This window comes from Heptranchias perlo, chromosome 3, assembly GCF_035084215.1.
Source record: "Heptranchias perlo isolate sHepPer1 chromosome 3, sHepPer1.hap1, whole genome shotgun sequence".
Taxonomy (NCBI): Eukaryota; Metazoa; Chordata; class Chondrichthyes; order Hexanchiformes; family Hexanchidae; genus Heptranchias; species Heptranchias perlo.
Window position 1 is genome coordinate 141,618,818 of NC_090327.1, and position 14,071 is coordinate 141,632,888.

At 43.9% G+C, this 14,071-nt stretch overlaps 1 protein-coding gene, 1 long non-coding RNA gene and 1 pseudogene across 2 annotated transcripts; all 3 read left to right on the forward strand.

The window, feature by feature from the left end:
• Positions 1-1,814: 1,814 nt before the first annotated feature.
• LOC137320275 (uncharacterized) lies at positions 1,815-9,874 on the forward strand. Its single transcript, XR_010962426.1, has 3 exons — positions 1,815-2,556; positions 3,145-3,235; positions 8,942-9,874. It is a non-coding gene; the product is annotated as an uncharacterized lncRNA (long non-coding RNA).
• A 929-nt stretch (positions 9,875-10,803) lies between these two features.
• On the forward strand, positions 10,804-12,903 carry LOC137309123 (histone H2B 1/2-like). Its single transcript, XM_067977417.1, has 2 exons — positions 10,804-10,849; positions 11,421-12,903. The coding sequence occupies exons 1-2, from the start codon at positions 10,804-10,806 to the stop codon at positions 11,819-11,821; spliced, it is 447 nt and encodes a 148-aa protein (XP_067833518.1). The 3' UTR covers positions 11,822-12,903.
• Positions 12,723-13,981, forward strand: LOC137320274 (histone H2A-like; annotated as a pseudogene).
• The last annotated feature ends 90 nt before the right edge of the window (positions 13,982-14,071 follow it).

The window sequence follows — 14,071 nt, forward strand, 5'->3', positions numbered from 1 at the left end:
AATACTCTCCACTTGCCTGGATGAGTGCAGCTCCAACAACACTCAAGAAGCTCGACACCATCCAGGACAAAGCAGCCCACTTGATTGGAACCCCATCCACCACCCTAAACATTCACTCCCTTCACCACCGCCGCACTGTGGCTGCAGTGTGCACCATCCACAGGATGCACTGCAGCAACTTGCCAAGGCTTCTTCGATAGCACATCCCAAACCCGCGACGTCTACCACCTAGAAGGACAAGAGCAGCAGGTACATGGGAACAACACCACCTGCACGGTCCCCTCCAAGTCACACACCATCCCGGCTTGGAAATATATCGCTGTTCCTTCATCGTCGCTGGGTCAAAATCCTGGAACTCCCTTCATAACAGCACTGTGGGAGAACCTTCACCACACGGACTGCAGCGGTTGAAGAAGGCGGCTCACCACCACCTTCTCAAGGGCAATTAGGGATGGGCAATAAATGCCGGCCTCGCCAGCGACGCCCACATCCCATGAACAAATTCTTTAAAAAGCGAGGTGGGAAAGTTAACAAAGAGTCTGCAAAGAGACATAGACAGATTAAGTGAATGGGCAAGAAGGTGGCAGATGGAATATAATGTGGGAAATGTGAAGTTATTCACTTTGGTAGGAAGAATAGAAAAACAGAATATTTTTTAAATGGTAAGAAATTATTAAATGTTAGTGTTCAGTGAGACTTGGGTGTCCTCGTACAAGAAACACAAAAAGTTAGCATGCAGGTACAGCAAGCAATTGGGAAAGCAAATGGAATGTTGGGCTTTATTTCAAGGGGGTTGGAGTACAAAAGTAAGGAAGTCTTACTGCAATTGTATAGGGATTTGGTGAGACCTCACTTGGAGTACTGTGTACAGTTTTGGTCTCTTTTTCTAAGGAAGGTTCACGAGCTAAATTCCTGAGATGAGAGGGTTGTCCTATGAGGAGAGATTGAGTAGGGTGGGCCTATACTCTCTGGCGTTTAGAAGAATGAGAGGTGATCTAAATGAAACATATAAGATTATGAGGGGGCTTGACAGGGTAGAATCTTAGAGGTTCTTTCCTTAGGCTGGAGGGTCTAGAACTCGGGGGCATTGTTGAAGGATAAGGGGTCGGCCATTAAGACTGAGATGAGGAGGATTTTTTTCACTCAGAGATTTGTGAATCTCTGGAATTCTCTACCCCAGAGGGCTGTGGATGCTGAGTCATTGAATATATTCAAGACCGAGATGGACAGATTTCTGGACTCTAGGGGAATCTAGGTATATGGAGATCGGGCAGGGAAGTGGAGTTGTGGTTGAAGATCAGCCATGATCTTATTGAATGGCAGAGCAGGCTCGAGGGATCATGTGGCCTACTCCTGCTCCTATTCCTTATGCTCTTATGTTATTATTTTAACCCAGTGATGATGAAGGAATGGTGATATATTTCCAAGTCAGGATGGTGTGTGACTTGAAGGGGAATGTGCAGGCGGTGATGTTCCCATGCACCTGCAGTCTTTGTCGTTCTAGCTGGTAGAGGTCGCGGGTCTTGGAGGTGCCATCGAAGAAGCCTTGGCGAGTTGTTGCAGTGCGACTTTTAGATGGTATACGTGGTGCACCGGTGGTGAAGGGAGTGAATATTTAAGTTGGTTGATGTGGTTCCAATCAAGCGGGATGCTTTGTCCTGGAAGGTGTCGAGCATCTTGAGTGTTGTTGGAGCTGCACTCATCCAGGCACGTGCAGAGTATTCCATCACACTCCAGACTTGTACCTTTTAGGTGGTGGAAAGGCTTTGGGGAGTCAGGAGGTGAATCACTCGCGGCAGATTAACAGCCTCTGAACTGCTCTTGTAGCCACAGTATTTAACTTACAGGGAGCTCGAATAGCACCTGAGGGAGAAAGGAATAGAAGGCTTTGCTGATGGGGTCACCTGAATTACGGTGGGAGGAGGCTCGTGTGGAGCATAAACCCCCGCATGGACCAGCTGTGCCGAATGATCTGTTTCTGCGCTGTAGTTCCGATGTAACCCTCTCACCTGTTGTAGTCTCTGCAATTTTGCAGCTCGGTGCCGTTCGCTATTTCTGTCAATGAACGAGTGTTTCACTCCGATTAGATTAACCTGGGACTGTTGCTGTCTGACATTAACTCGTTAAGATTCCCAACAAACACACCGACTGCCGCTTTCTTTGAGAAGACGGGCCAATGAACAGTATACACCCTGCGGGGAATGATCCCAATTGGATCTTCACAAAAGGGCAAAACCCAGAATCTGATCAAAGTGAATTGGGGAATGTTCCCATTGATTTTTAATTCTGAATTAATCCTGAGACATCTGCGCATGCGTAATTCAGCCCGCCCCCAAAGCGAATTGTTGGTGAGCAGAGGAGCGCATGCGCGCTCCCCTCCCCCTGCTCGGCCTGTGGGGCCATTCCCTCAGTGAGTGGAAGAAGATGGTTTAAAACAGGCGGGAATGGAGAGATCACGGCCCCGGGGTAAGGGAGCAAACAGCAGCCTCGTTACAGCAGCTCATCGCTCCGGGACCGTGTCCGCAGATGGGCTCAGAGATCGGCATTGAGACCGGGGTAAGTTCAGGGGGAGTCCGGGGGCTGTTTGTAAGAGGCGGAGTGGATCAGGAACTGGTCCCGGAACATGGAGTGAGCGGGGAAGGGAGAGACCATTCTGGGGCTGTGTGTGTACAGGGTGTGTCCAGGGGAAGGGAGACAGAATGGGAAGAACCTGCTATTTAAAATCATTGCTGCTTTCTCTCCCCAAACCAGTAGTGAATGTTCCTGGTTTAGGTCCAGTCTCACCCTGTTTGTTGTTATTGGACAGTGAACAGTGGAAACAGAGCCGGACAGTAAGGATGTGGGGAGTTATACAAAGATCATCTATTGCAGGCATCAGGTGAGACGTGCGGAGGACACATTTTAAACAGCGACTGTTTGGTTTCGGTTGAACGGTTAGTCCCATGGGAGAGGGGATTAGAAACCTGACCTGAACCTGGTATGTAGAAGCTGAGTGTTGTAGTGGAGTCAGACACTTACACTGTATCGCTGGTTTTAATTTGTGGATATTCAAAATAATCATTAACAGAGATATTGAACTGATCACTTTTGTATTTTCTACCTCACCGGTTCTTGAGTTACAAACGATATTTTTTCTTCCTGCAGGCAAATCCTTGAATGACCCAGAATAAATGTGATGTTTCCTCCACCTGAGGCACAAGGAACAGTGCAGCCAGCTCCTTCTCACTCACAGCAGGTACATTATCACCCACAGAGCACGGAGACACAGACAGGTCATCAGTTCCATATTCTCAGACTGCAGAAGTAGTCAGTCCCACACTGATCCCAGGTTCCAGAGACACATTTTCAATCCAACAGTCAAACAGAGCAGGTGTGGCAGACACTGTTTCCAGTTCACCCTAACTCAGTACTGCTGACAGGTAGATACAAAAATCCCAGTCCAAAATCATACTTTCAGGTTGAAAGACACTGTGTCAATTTCACAATAGGGCAACTTTAGCTCTGAATTAAATACCAGATAGAAATCACACATGGTACCCAATTGAAAGGTACAGAATGAATCCCAATAATGTACCCCGAGATTCAAATCGAATCCTTGCCCAGAATGCACATACGAGTTTAATACATGCAGTATCCATCCAAAGAGTTTTGATCAGCATTTCTCAATTTGATACTGTACATAACTTTTGGACCTGTATGCAATTTGTATCTCTTTGGGATTCATTCTGTATATGTCAGTCTTTGACAGTGCCAGAGATTGACAGATACACAATGAATCTCATGTTCACACAGTACCGGAGGCTGCATATATAGAATGAAAAGCACAATCACACATAGTACTGACAAGATACTGAATGAGTCCCACACTCACACACAGTACCAGAAAGTGAAAGATAAGGAATGAATCTCTCACTTACAGCATCAGAGACTGACAAATACAGAATGAATCCCGCACTCATCGTGTATCAAAGATTGACATATAGAATGAATCCTGAAGAGATACAAATTGCATACAAGTCCAAAAGTTATGTACAGTATCAGATTGAGAAATGCTGAAAGAAGCTGTAACCTGAGAAAAAAATTAGATACCAGTTCAGAATGCACTCATAGTATGAGATTTAAAGATACAGCATAAATTCTATTAGTGCAGACTGAGATATTACATACCAGACAAAAATGTCACCATATCAGTTTGAAAGGTACATTATCATTCAGAATTGTACTCAAAGTGATACAGATTTAAAATAATCCAAAAAGTGCACACATTATCTGGTTAAAACCTAAAGCATCAAATCCTAAAGTGTATCCATATTTACCAGTTGAATAATGAGTAAAACTCTTTAAACATTAAGGTATTAAAGCTATAGTTTTCAACACCATAATGTAATCTGAGAGAAAAATTACACACAGATACAGAATGAGCCTCACAGACAGATACAGTACCAGGGACAGGGAGACACAGAAAACATTCCACACTCACACACAGTACCAGAGACTGACAGATACAGAATATATCCCACACTGATATACAGTACCAGAGACTGACAAATACTGAGTTCATCCCACACTCACATCAAGTAGCAGGGATGGAAAGATACAGAATGAATTCCACACTCACACAATGTCAGAGACTGTATATTTGGATGAATCGCACACACTCATAAAGTACCAGAAACTGACAGGTAATTTAAGGAAGGATGTCCTTGCCATGGAGGGAGTGCAACAAAGGTTTACCAGACTGATTTCTTGGATGGCAGACTGACGTATGAGGAGAGATTGGGTCGACTAGGCCTATATTCACTCGAGTTTAGAAGAATTAGAGGTGATCTCATCAAAACATATAAAATTCTAACAGGACTAGGCAGACAAGATGCAGGGAGGATATTCCCGATGGCTGGGGAGTCCAGAACCAGGGGTCACAGTCTCAGGATACTGGGTATGCCATTTGGAACGGAGATGAGGAGAAATTTCTTCACTCAGAGGGTGGTGAACCTGTGGAATTCTCTACCACAGAAGGCAGTGGAGGCCAAGACATTAAATATATTCAAGAAGGAGATAGATATATTTCTTAATGCAAAAGGGATCAAGGGATATGGGGATAAAGAGGGAACAGGGTACTGAATTAGACGATCAGCCATGATCATTTTGATTGGTGGAGCAGGCCCGAAGGGCCGAATGGCCTACTCTTGCTCCTATTTTCTATGATTTCTATATCAGTTTGAAAGATACAGTGTAATTCACAATTGTGTTCAGAGATAGAGATTTACTAGTAGTCTAAAAAGCACACACTACCTGATGAAAACCTACAGCATCAAATTAAAACTACATCCATACTACCAATTATATACTGTGCGAGAAACTATACATTATGATATTAATGCAAGTTTTGAACGACACACTGCAAACGGAGATGCCAATTACATAGAGATACAGAATGAATCCCACATTCACATACAGTACCAGAGACTGACAGATACAGAATGAATCCTGCACTCACACTATGTAACCGTGCCTGACAGATTCAGAATGACTCTTACTTTCACACAGCACCAGTGACTCACAGGTAAAGAATGAATCCCACACTCACACACAGTATCTGAGACTGACAGATACAGAATGAATCCAACACTCAAAAGCCTCAGTCTGACAGATACAGAAGTTATATTATTCACATACAATACCAGAGACTGACAGATTCAGAATGAAACCCTCACTCACAAACAGTACCAGAGACTGATAGATACAGAATGAATCCCACACTCACACAATGTACCAGAGACTGACAGATTCAGAATGAATACTACATTTACACAGAACCAATGACTCAAAAGTAAATAATGAATCCCACACTCACATACAGTATTAGAGACTGACAGGTAGACAATGAATCCCACACTCTCAAACATTACCTCAGACTTACAGATATAGAAGTTATATTATTCACATACAATACCAGAGACTAACAGACACAGAATGAATCCCACACATACATGTAGTGCTAGAGACTGACTGACACAGAATGAATCTCAGTCTCAAATTACCAGAAACTAACAGGCACGGAATGAATCCCACACTCACATGTAGTGCTAGAGACTGACTGAGACAGAATGAATCTCAGTCTCAAATTACCAGAGACTAACAGACACAGAATGAATCCCTCACTCACTTACAGTACTAGAGATTGAGAGACACAGACTGAATCCCAACTCACACACAGTACCAGAGAGTGACAGCTGGAGAATCAATCTCACTCACACACAGTACCAGGGACTGAGAGACACAGAATGTATACCTTATTCACAGACAGTACTAGAAACTGATAGATACAAAATGAATCACACTCTTACACAAAAAATCAGAGACTGACAGATAAAGAATGGATCCCACACTCACACGTAGTATGAGACTGACAGATACAGAATGAATTCCACACTCACACACAGTACAAGAGACTGACAACTACAGAATGAATTCCACACTCATGTACAGTACCAGATACTGAGAGACAGAGAATCAATCCCAAACTCACAAACAGTACCATAGACTGACACATACAGAATGAATCCCTCACCACAAACAGTAGCAGAGACTGAGAGGCACAGAATGAATAACTTACTCATACACAGTGCAAAAAACTGACCAGTACAGAATGTTTCTCACACTCACAAACTGTACCATAGACTAACAGATACAAAATCAATCCCGCATTCAGAAACAGTACCAGGGACTGACAGATTCAGAATGAATCCTACATTCACACAGCACCTGTGTCTCACAGGTAAAGAATGAATTCCACACTCACATACACTATTAGAGACTGACAGATACGGAAGAAATTCAACACTCTTAAACAGTACCTCAGACTGACAGATACAGAATGAATACCACACTCATATACAGTACCAGAGATGGATAGATATGGAATAAATACCTCATTTGTACATTCTTCCTGAGACTGACAGATACAGAATGAATCCCTCACTCACACACAGTACCAGGGACTGGGAGGCAGAGAGTGAATACCCTACTCACAGTATGAGAAACTGACCAATATGGAATGAATCCCACACTCACACACAGTATGAGAAACTGACCATACGGAATGAATCCCACACTCACACACAGTATGAGAAACTGACCAATATGGAATGAATCCCACACTCACACACAGTATGAGAAACTGACCAATACGGAATGAATCCCACACTCACACACAGTATGAGAAACTGACCAATATGGAATGAATCCCACACTCACACACAGTATGAGAAACTGACCAATACGGAATGAATCCCACACTCACACACAGTATGAGAAACTGACCAATACGGAATGAATCCCACACTCACACACTGTATGAGAAACTGACCAATACGGAATGAATCCCACACTCACACACAGTATGAGAAACTGACCAATATGGAATGAATCCCACACTCACACACAGTATGGGAAACTGACCAATACAGAATGAATCCCACACTCACACACAGTATGGGAAACTGACCAATACGGAATGAATCCCACACTCACACACAGTATGGGAAACTGACCAATATGGAATGAATCCCACACTCACACACAGTATGGGAAACTGACCAATACGGAATGAATCCCACACTCACACACAGTATGAGAAACTGACCAATACGGAATGAATCCCACACTCACATGCAGAACCAGACATTGACAGATACAGAATTAATCACAAACCAGAAACTGAGAGATACTGAATGAATCTGAGTCGCACAAAGTACCAGAGACTGACTGACACAGAATCAATCTCACACTCACAAACAGTATTAGAGAATGACAGATACAGAATAAATCGCACACTGAAACATAGTACCAGAAACTGAGAGATATGGAATGAATCTCACACTCACAAACATTATCAGAGACTGACTGATACTGAATCAATCTAACTTTCATACATTATTAGAGACTGTTAGAAACAGAGTCAATCCCTCACCCACACACTATACCAGATCCAGAGAGATACAGAATGAATCCACTCTCATACACAGTATCAGAGACTGATGGACACACGATAAATCCCTCACTCACACACACTACCAGAGGCTGACAAGTACAGAATGAATCCTACTCTCACACACAGTACCAGGGACTGTCATATTGCTTCACATTTTCAGAGTGAAAAATAAAAATAATCAGTTCATTATAACATTTTTATTTACTCACTCCTTTGTTGTAAATATTCCCGGATATTTCACTGTACATTGAGCAGTATTTCTGATTGATTTCTCAGGACACTTCAAATAAACCAAACAAAAATAAGGATAAAAACTCAGCACAACAATGAAATTTTAACAAGAAACAGTCAAAAGAGAAAGGGATGAAATTCAGAAATATTAAACATAAGAACATAAGAAATAAGAACTGGTGTAGGTCACCTCGAGCCTGCGTTTGATAAGATCATGCCTCATCTTCAATCTCAACTCCACTTTCCTGACCGATCACCATATCCCTTCATTCCCCTAGAGTCCAAAAATCTCAGCCTTGAATATACTCAATGACTCAGCATCCACAGCCCTCTGTGTTAGCAAATTCCAAAAATCCCCATCCCTCTGAGTGAAGAACTTCTTCCTTGTCTCAGTCTTAAACAGCTGGCTCCTTATCTTGAGACTATGCCCTTTAGTTCTAGACTCTTCAGCCAGGGGAAACAACCTCTCAGCATCTACCCAGTCGAGCCCTCTCAGAATCATATATGTTTCAAAGAGATCAACTCTCATTCTTCTAAACTCCAGAGAGTATAGGCCCATTCTATTCAATCTAATAAAGCAAAAATAATATCCAGAAATGCTGGAAAGACTCAGCAGGTCCGGCAGCATCTGTGGAGAAGGGAAGTTCAGGATAACGGTTCAGGTCAATGACCCTTCCGTAGGCCTGAAAGGTTAATCCTACCTCCCTCTCTCCACAGATGCTGCCGGGCCTGTTGAGACTATCCAGCATTTTCTGTTTCTCTCTCCGATTTCCAGCATCTACAGAATGATCCTCTTTGAAGAATAAATCAATTCCCGGAAAGGATTTTAAATTTGAATAAGGAACTGGAAGCAGTGGAGGGAAAAGCTTCAGAAAGTTAATGAATTTCATTAATCAAAGACTGATACAGCACAGAAGAAACCATTCAGCCCTTCTGTCTGTGCCGGCTCTTTGAAAGATCTATCCAATTAGTCCCATTCCCCTGCTCTTTCCCCATAGTCCTGCAATTTTTCCCCTTCAGGTTTTTTCCCAATCCCTTTTGAAAGTTATTATTGAATCTGCTTCCACCACCATTCCAGATTATAGCAACTCGCTACCTAAAAAAGTTCACCTCGTCTCACCTCTAGTTCTTAAATCAGTCTTCTCTGGTTACCGAACCTTCTGCCTCTGTTTCTCCTTATTTACTCAATCAAAACCCTTCCTGATTTTGAATGTCTCGATTAAATCTTCCCATAACCTCCTCTGCTCTAAGGAGAACCACCCCAGATTCTCTAGTCTCTCCACCTAACTGAAGTTCCAAATCCCTTGGTCCATTCTAATAATCTCGTCTGAACCCTCTCTAAGGCCTTGATATTCTTCCTAAAGTGTGGTGCCCACAATTGGACATAATACTCCAGCTGGGACCTAACCAGTTATTTATGAAGGTTTAGCATAATTTCCTTGCTAACTAATTTACTCTGTGCCTCTATTTGCTTTTGTACACTATGCCTCGATTTATAAAGCCAAGGATCCAGTAAAATTTATTAACAGCTTTATCAAATTGTCCTATCACAATTGTCTATGTGAACTCCCAAATCTCTGTTCCTAAACCATCCATAAAATTGTACCATTTAGTTTATATTGCCTCTCCTCGATCTTCCTTCCAAATTGCATTACTTTACAGTTCTCAGCATTAAATTTCATCTGCCACGTGTCCGTCCATCTCAAGTCTGTTTAATTCCTCCTGATTCTCCTACCATCCTCCTCACAGTTGCAAACTTGGAAATTATGCCCGGAATACCCAAGTCCGGATCATTGATACATATCAAGAGTAGTGGTACTAACACCACCCTGGGGGACACCTCGGCACTCTTCCCTACAGTCTGAAAAACAACCGCTCACCACTCCTCTCTCCTTTCTGACCCTTAGCCAATTTCGTATCCATGCTGTCACTGGCCCTTCAATCTTCAATTTTGATGATGTGGAGATGCCGGTGATGGAATGGGGTTGACAAATGTAAGGAATCTTACAACACCAGGTTATAGTCCAACAGTTTTATTTGAAAATCACAAGTTTTCGGAGGCTTTCTCCTTCGTCAGGTGAGTGTGGGATTCCATGAAGGTTGCCGCATTTATAGTCAGAGAACAATGCCTGGTGATTACAGATAATCTTTCCAACTGCCCGTTGTCAAGGCAATCAAAGTGTTCAGACAGAGAGACATTACATACAGGACCACCGAATATACAAACGGCCAGAACAAAAGACAGAGAGAGAGAGAGAAACATCCGAAAGGAAGAGAAAGAGAGAGAATGACCCGTTATATTAAAAACAGATAACTTTTTTTCACTGTAGGGTTACGTGTAGCGTGACATGAACCCAAGATCCCGGTTGAGGCCATCCTCATGGGTGCGGAACTTGGCTATCAATTTCTGCTCGACGATTTTGCGTTGTCGTGTGTCTCGAAGGCCGCCTTGGAGAACACTTACCCGAAGATCGGTGGCTGAATGTCCTTGACTGCTGAAGTGTTCCCCAAGTGGGAGAGAACCCTCCTGTCTGGCGATTGTTGCGCGGTGTCCGTTCATCCGTTGTCGCAGTGTCTGCATGGTCTCGCCAATGTACCATGCTCCGGAGCATCCTTTCCTACAACGTATGAGGTAGACAACGTTGGCCGAGTCACAGGAGTATGAACCATGTACCTGGTGGGTGGTGTCCTCTCGTGTGATGGTGATATCTTGATAACAAGTCTATTATGTGGCACTTTATCAAACCCCTTCTGAAAAACATCAACTTACTCCGTTATTTCATCAAAGCACTCAATCACGATATATGGAGGTTTCTGACCCCTCTGAACTGCACTCCCATTTCTGGTTTCTGATTCAGCGCCGACTCTGAACTATTGAAGCCGCCAGACTGAAGATTACTGCCTAACAAAGAGTTTAAAGGCCGAGTACGGGACCATAGTGGTTATTGGGCTGGACAAGAATCCCAGGGTTCAAATCCCACCATTCAACGATGATAATGGTCGACTTAAATATACATTCAAATAAGGAGCCGGAATCAGCAGATGGAAAAGCTTCAGAAAATCAATGAATTTCACTGAATCCGGGTAATTCTGTCCCGGATCCACGGTACAGATCAGAGTAAATAATAATTATCAATAGAAAGGGATAAAATCAAGGCTCGGGGTAATCCCATGTGTGTGGGAATCCCCTGAGAAGAAGGGCCCTTCTCTCCGCCAGACAGGCGACATTTCCCGGTGAAAGCAGCTCCCAAGAAGGGCGCCAAGAAAAGTCTGAATAAATCGCCAGCAAAGGGCGGGAAGAAGCGGAGAAAGTCGAGGAAGGAGAGTTATTCCATCTACATCTACAAAGTGATGAAGCAGGTTCACCCCGACACCGGCATCTCCTCCAAGGCCATGGGCATCATGAACTCCTTTGTGAACGATATTTTCGAGCGCATCGCGGGTGAGGCTTCCCGCCTGGCCCATTACAACAAGCGGGCGACCATCAGTTCCCGGGAGATCCAGACCGCCGTGCGCCTGCTGCTGCCCGGAGAACTGGCCAAGCACGCCGTGTCGGAAGGGACAAAGGCGGTGACCAAGTACACCAGCTCCAAGTAAAACTGAAAAAATGAATTGAAAAAATGCAACAGCTATTTTAAGAGGCACCCAGAACCCCTCTGAAAGAGCTGCATTTCCTATATATTTGCTTGGTATCATTTTAATACGGCAATATTTGTATTCCAATCTGATAATGAACTGATATTGAAACTGCCCCGTTGAAATCCCTGGCCCATAAACTGAACACGAGTTTGCGATCCGCTCTTTCCCTTTCGTTTTGTTCTTAAAGCGTTACTGTTCTGGCCTCTCTCACCCCCTGAATAATCTCTTCAGCAGTTCCTTTCTCTCTGAATCTAGTCTCCGAAATGTTGACTGACTGATGTGAAAATCGCCTTATTAACAGCAACCCCACCCTTTGCAGTATCACAGCGGAATAGGGGCAGATGGAGAGCGCCGTCCGGGTCCTTTTCACAGAAGCACTCTCGGCTTTGAGAAGGGATCGATTTATAACATGTCTCTTTTACAAACACTAAATTGAAATATGTCCCTTCACGGAATGCTGTAAATGGGGCTTTAGTCCCGTCCGGTACAGTTTGAAAGCGATGGTAGAATGAGCTATAATTTGAACCAGATTTTAAAACAGCGCCAGCGATTGGTGACGGGTAAAGCAGAATAAGACAGGATAAAAAGAATGGGTTCAAAATCTTGTGCTCAGGGCGACATTGATCTAAATCCGATCCTTTACTACACTGAAATTGGCGGGCTTTTGAAATTCATCAATTTACTGATCTGTCCGTTGAGGCCGGCAAATCCCGCCCTCTTCTGATTCCCAGCTATCTGTTTGGTTAATGAAATAGGCAAATGAGATGTACCAAAGCACAACCAATCAGATGAACTTTCAGAAAGGTAAATACAGCAGTATTGCGTCATTCTTTGTGAAAGTGTTTGTGAGATTGTAGAAATGTCTGGAAGAGGAAAACCCGGCGGTGAAGCTCGGGCCAAGGCCAAGCCTCGCTCATCTCGGGCCGGACTGCAGTTCTCTGTGGGCCAGGTTCCTGCGAAAGGGGAACTATGCTGAACGTGTGGGTGCCGGAGCCCCGGTCTATCTGGCTGCTGTGCTCGAGTATCTAACGGCTGAAATCCTCGAGCTGGCCGGTAACGCGACCCGCGACAACAAGAAGACCCGCATCATCCCCAGACACCTACAGCTGGCCGTCCGCAACGACGAGGAGCTCAACAAGCTGCTGGGAGGGGTGATGCCTAATATCCAGGCCGTGCTGCTGCCGAAGAAAGTCTGAATAAATCGTCAGCAAAGGGCGGGAAGAAGCGAAGAAGCACTGTGAGCTCCAAGAGCAAGTAAAACGGACAAAATTTAATCTGATAACCCAAAGGCTCTTTTCAGAGCCACCCACTATCTATGAAAGGGCTGCTTACTGTGCCAGAGAGTCAGAGCTTAATTAATAATATGATCTGTTTCAGATCTGGTCATTTTACGCTCAGAAATTAATTAAATAACGACTGATTCCGATTCTAGAAATCATTGAAAAATAAGGCACAGAATAAGGCCATTCGGCCCATTGTGTCCTCGTCGGCTGAGAAACGAGCCATCCAGCCTTCTCACACGTTCCCGCATTTGGTCCGTAGCCCTGCAGGTCAGGGCTCATCAGGTGCACATCCAGGGATTTTTTTAATGAGTTGAGTTCCAGACCCCCACCATCCTCTGGGTGAAAATGTTTTCCTCATTTCCGCCCTAATCCTTCTATGTCTCTTGGTTATTGACCTCTCCGCAAAGGGAAATAGGCCCTACCTATCCACTCTATCTAGGCCCCTCATAATTTTGTAGAACATCTTTAAGTCACCCTCAGAAATACCGAGGACGTTTCATCTTCGGCAACAAGAGGCATTCTGTTGTGTTCTACCTACTATTGTTTTCAATCTCATCCTCCGACAATATTTGTTTGGTCTGTATCATTTTACCAGATTTGTAGACCAGAAGCTGACTGATATGTTGGTTATTGTGTCAACGATTGCTGAATCAGAGTGAGTGAAATTTGCCTGTGTTATTGGATGTGAGTGAGGGATTTATCTGTCCTTCAGCCTGTGTCAGTTCCGAGTACCGCAGTGAATGTGACACGAATGTTTTACACTGTTTCTGATTCTAGCGCTAAGTGAGAGAGCAAGACAGACTTGTAGTCTGGTGGAATTCGTCTCTAAACAGTCCTACGTGTGTGTGGAAATTAAACTGTTTCAAATTCCTCATGTCGGTTAGTCTGGAATTGGCACTCTGGTCTGTCTGTTGATTCTTAGTGT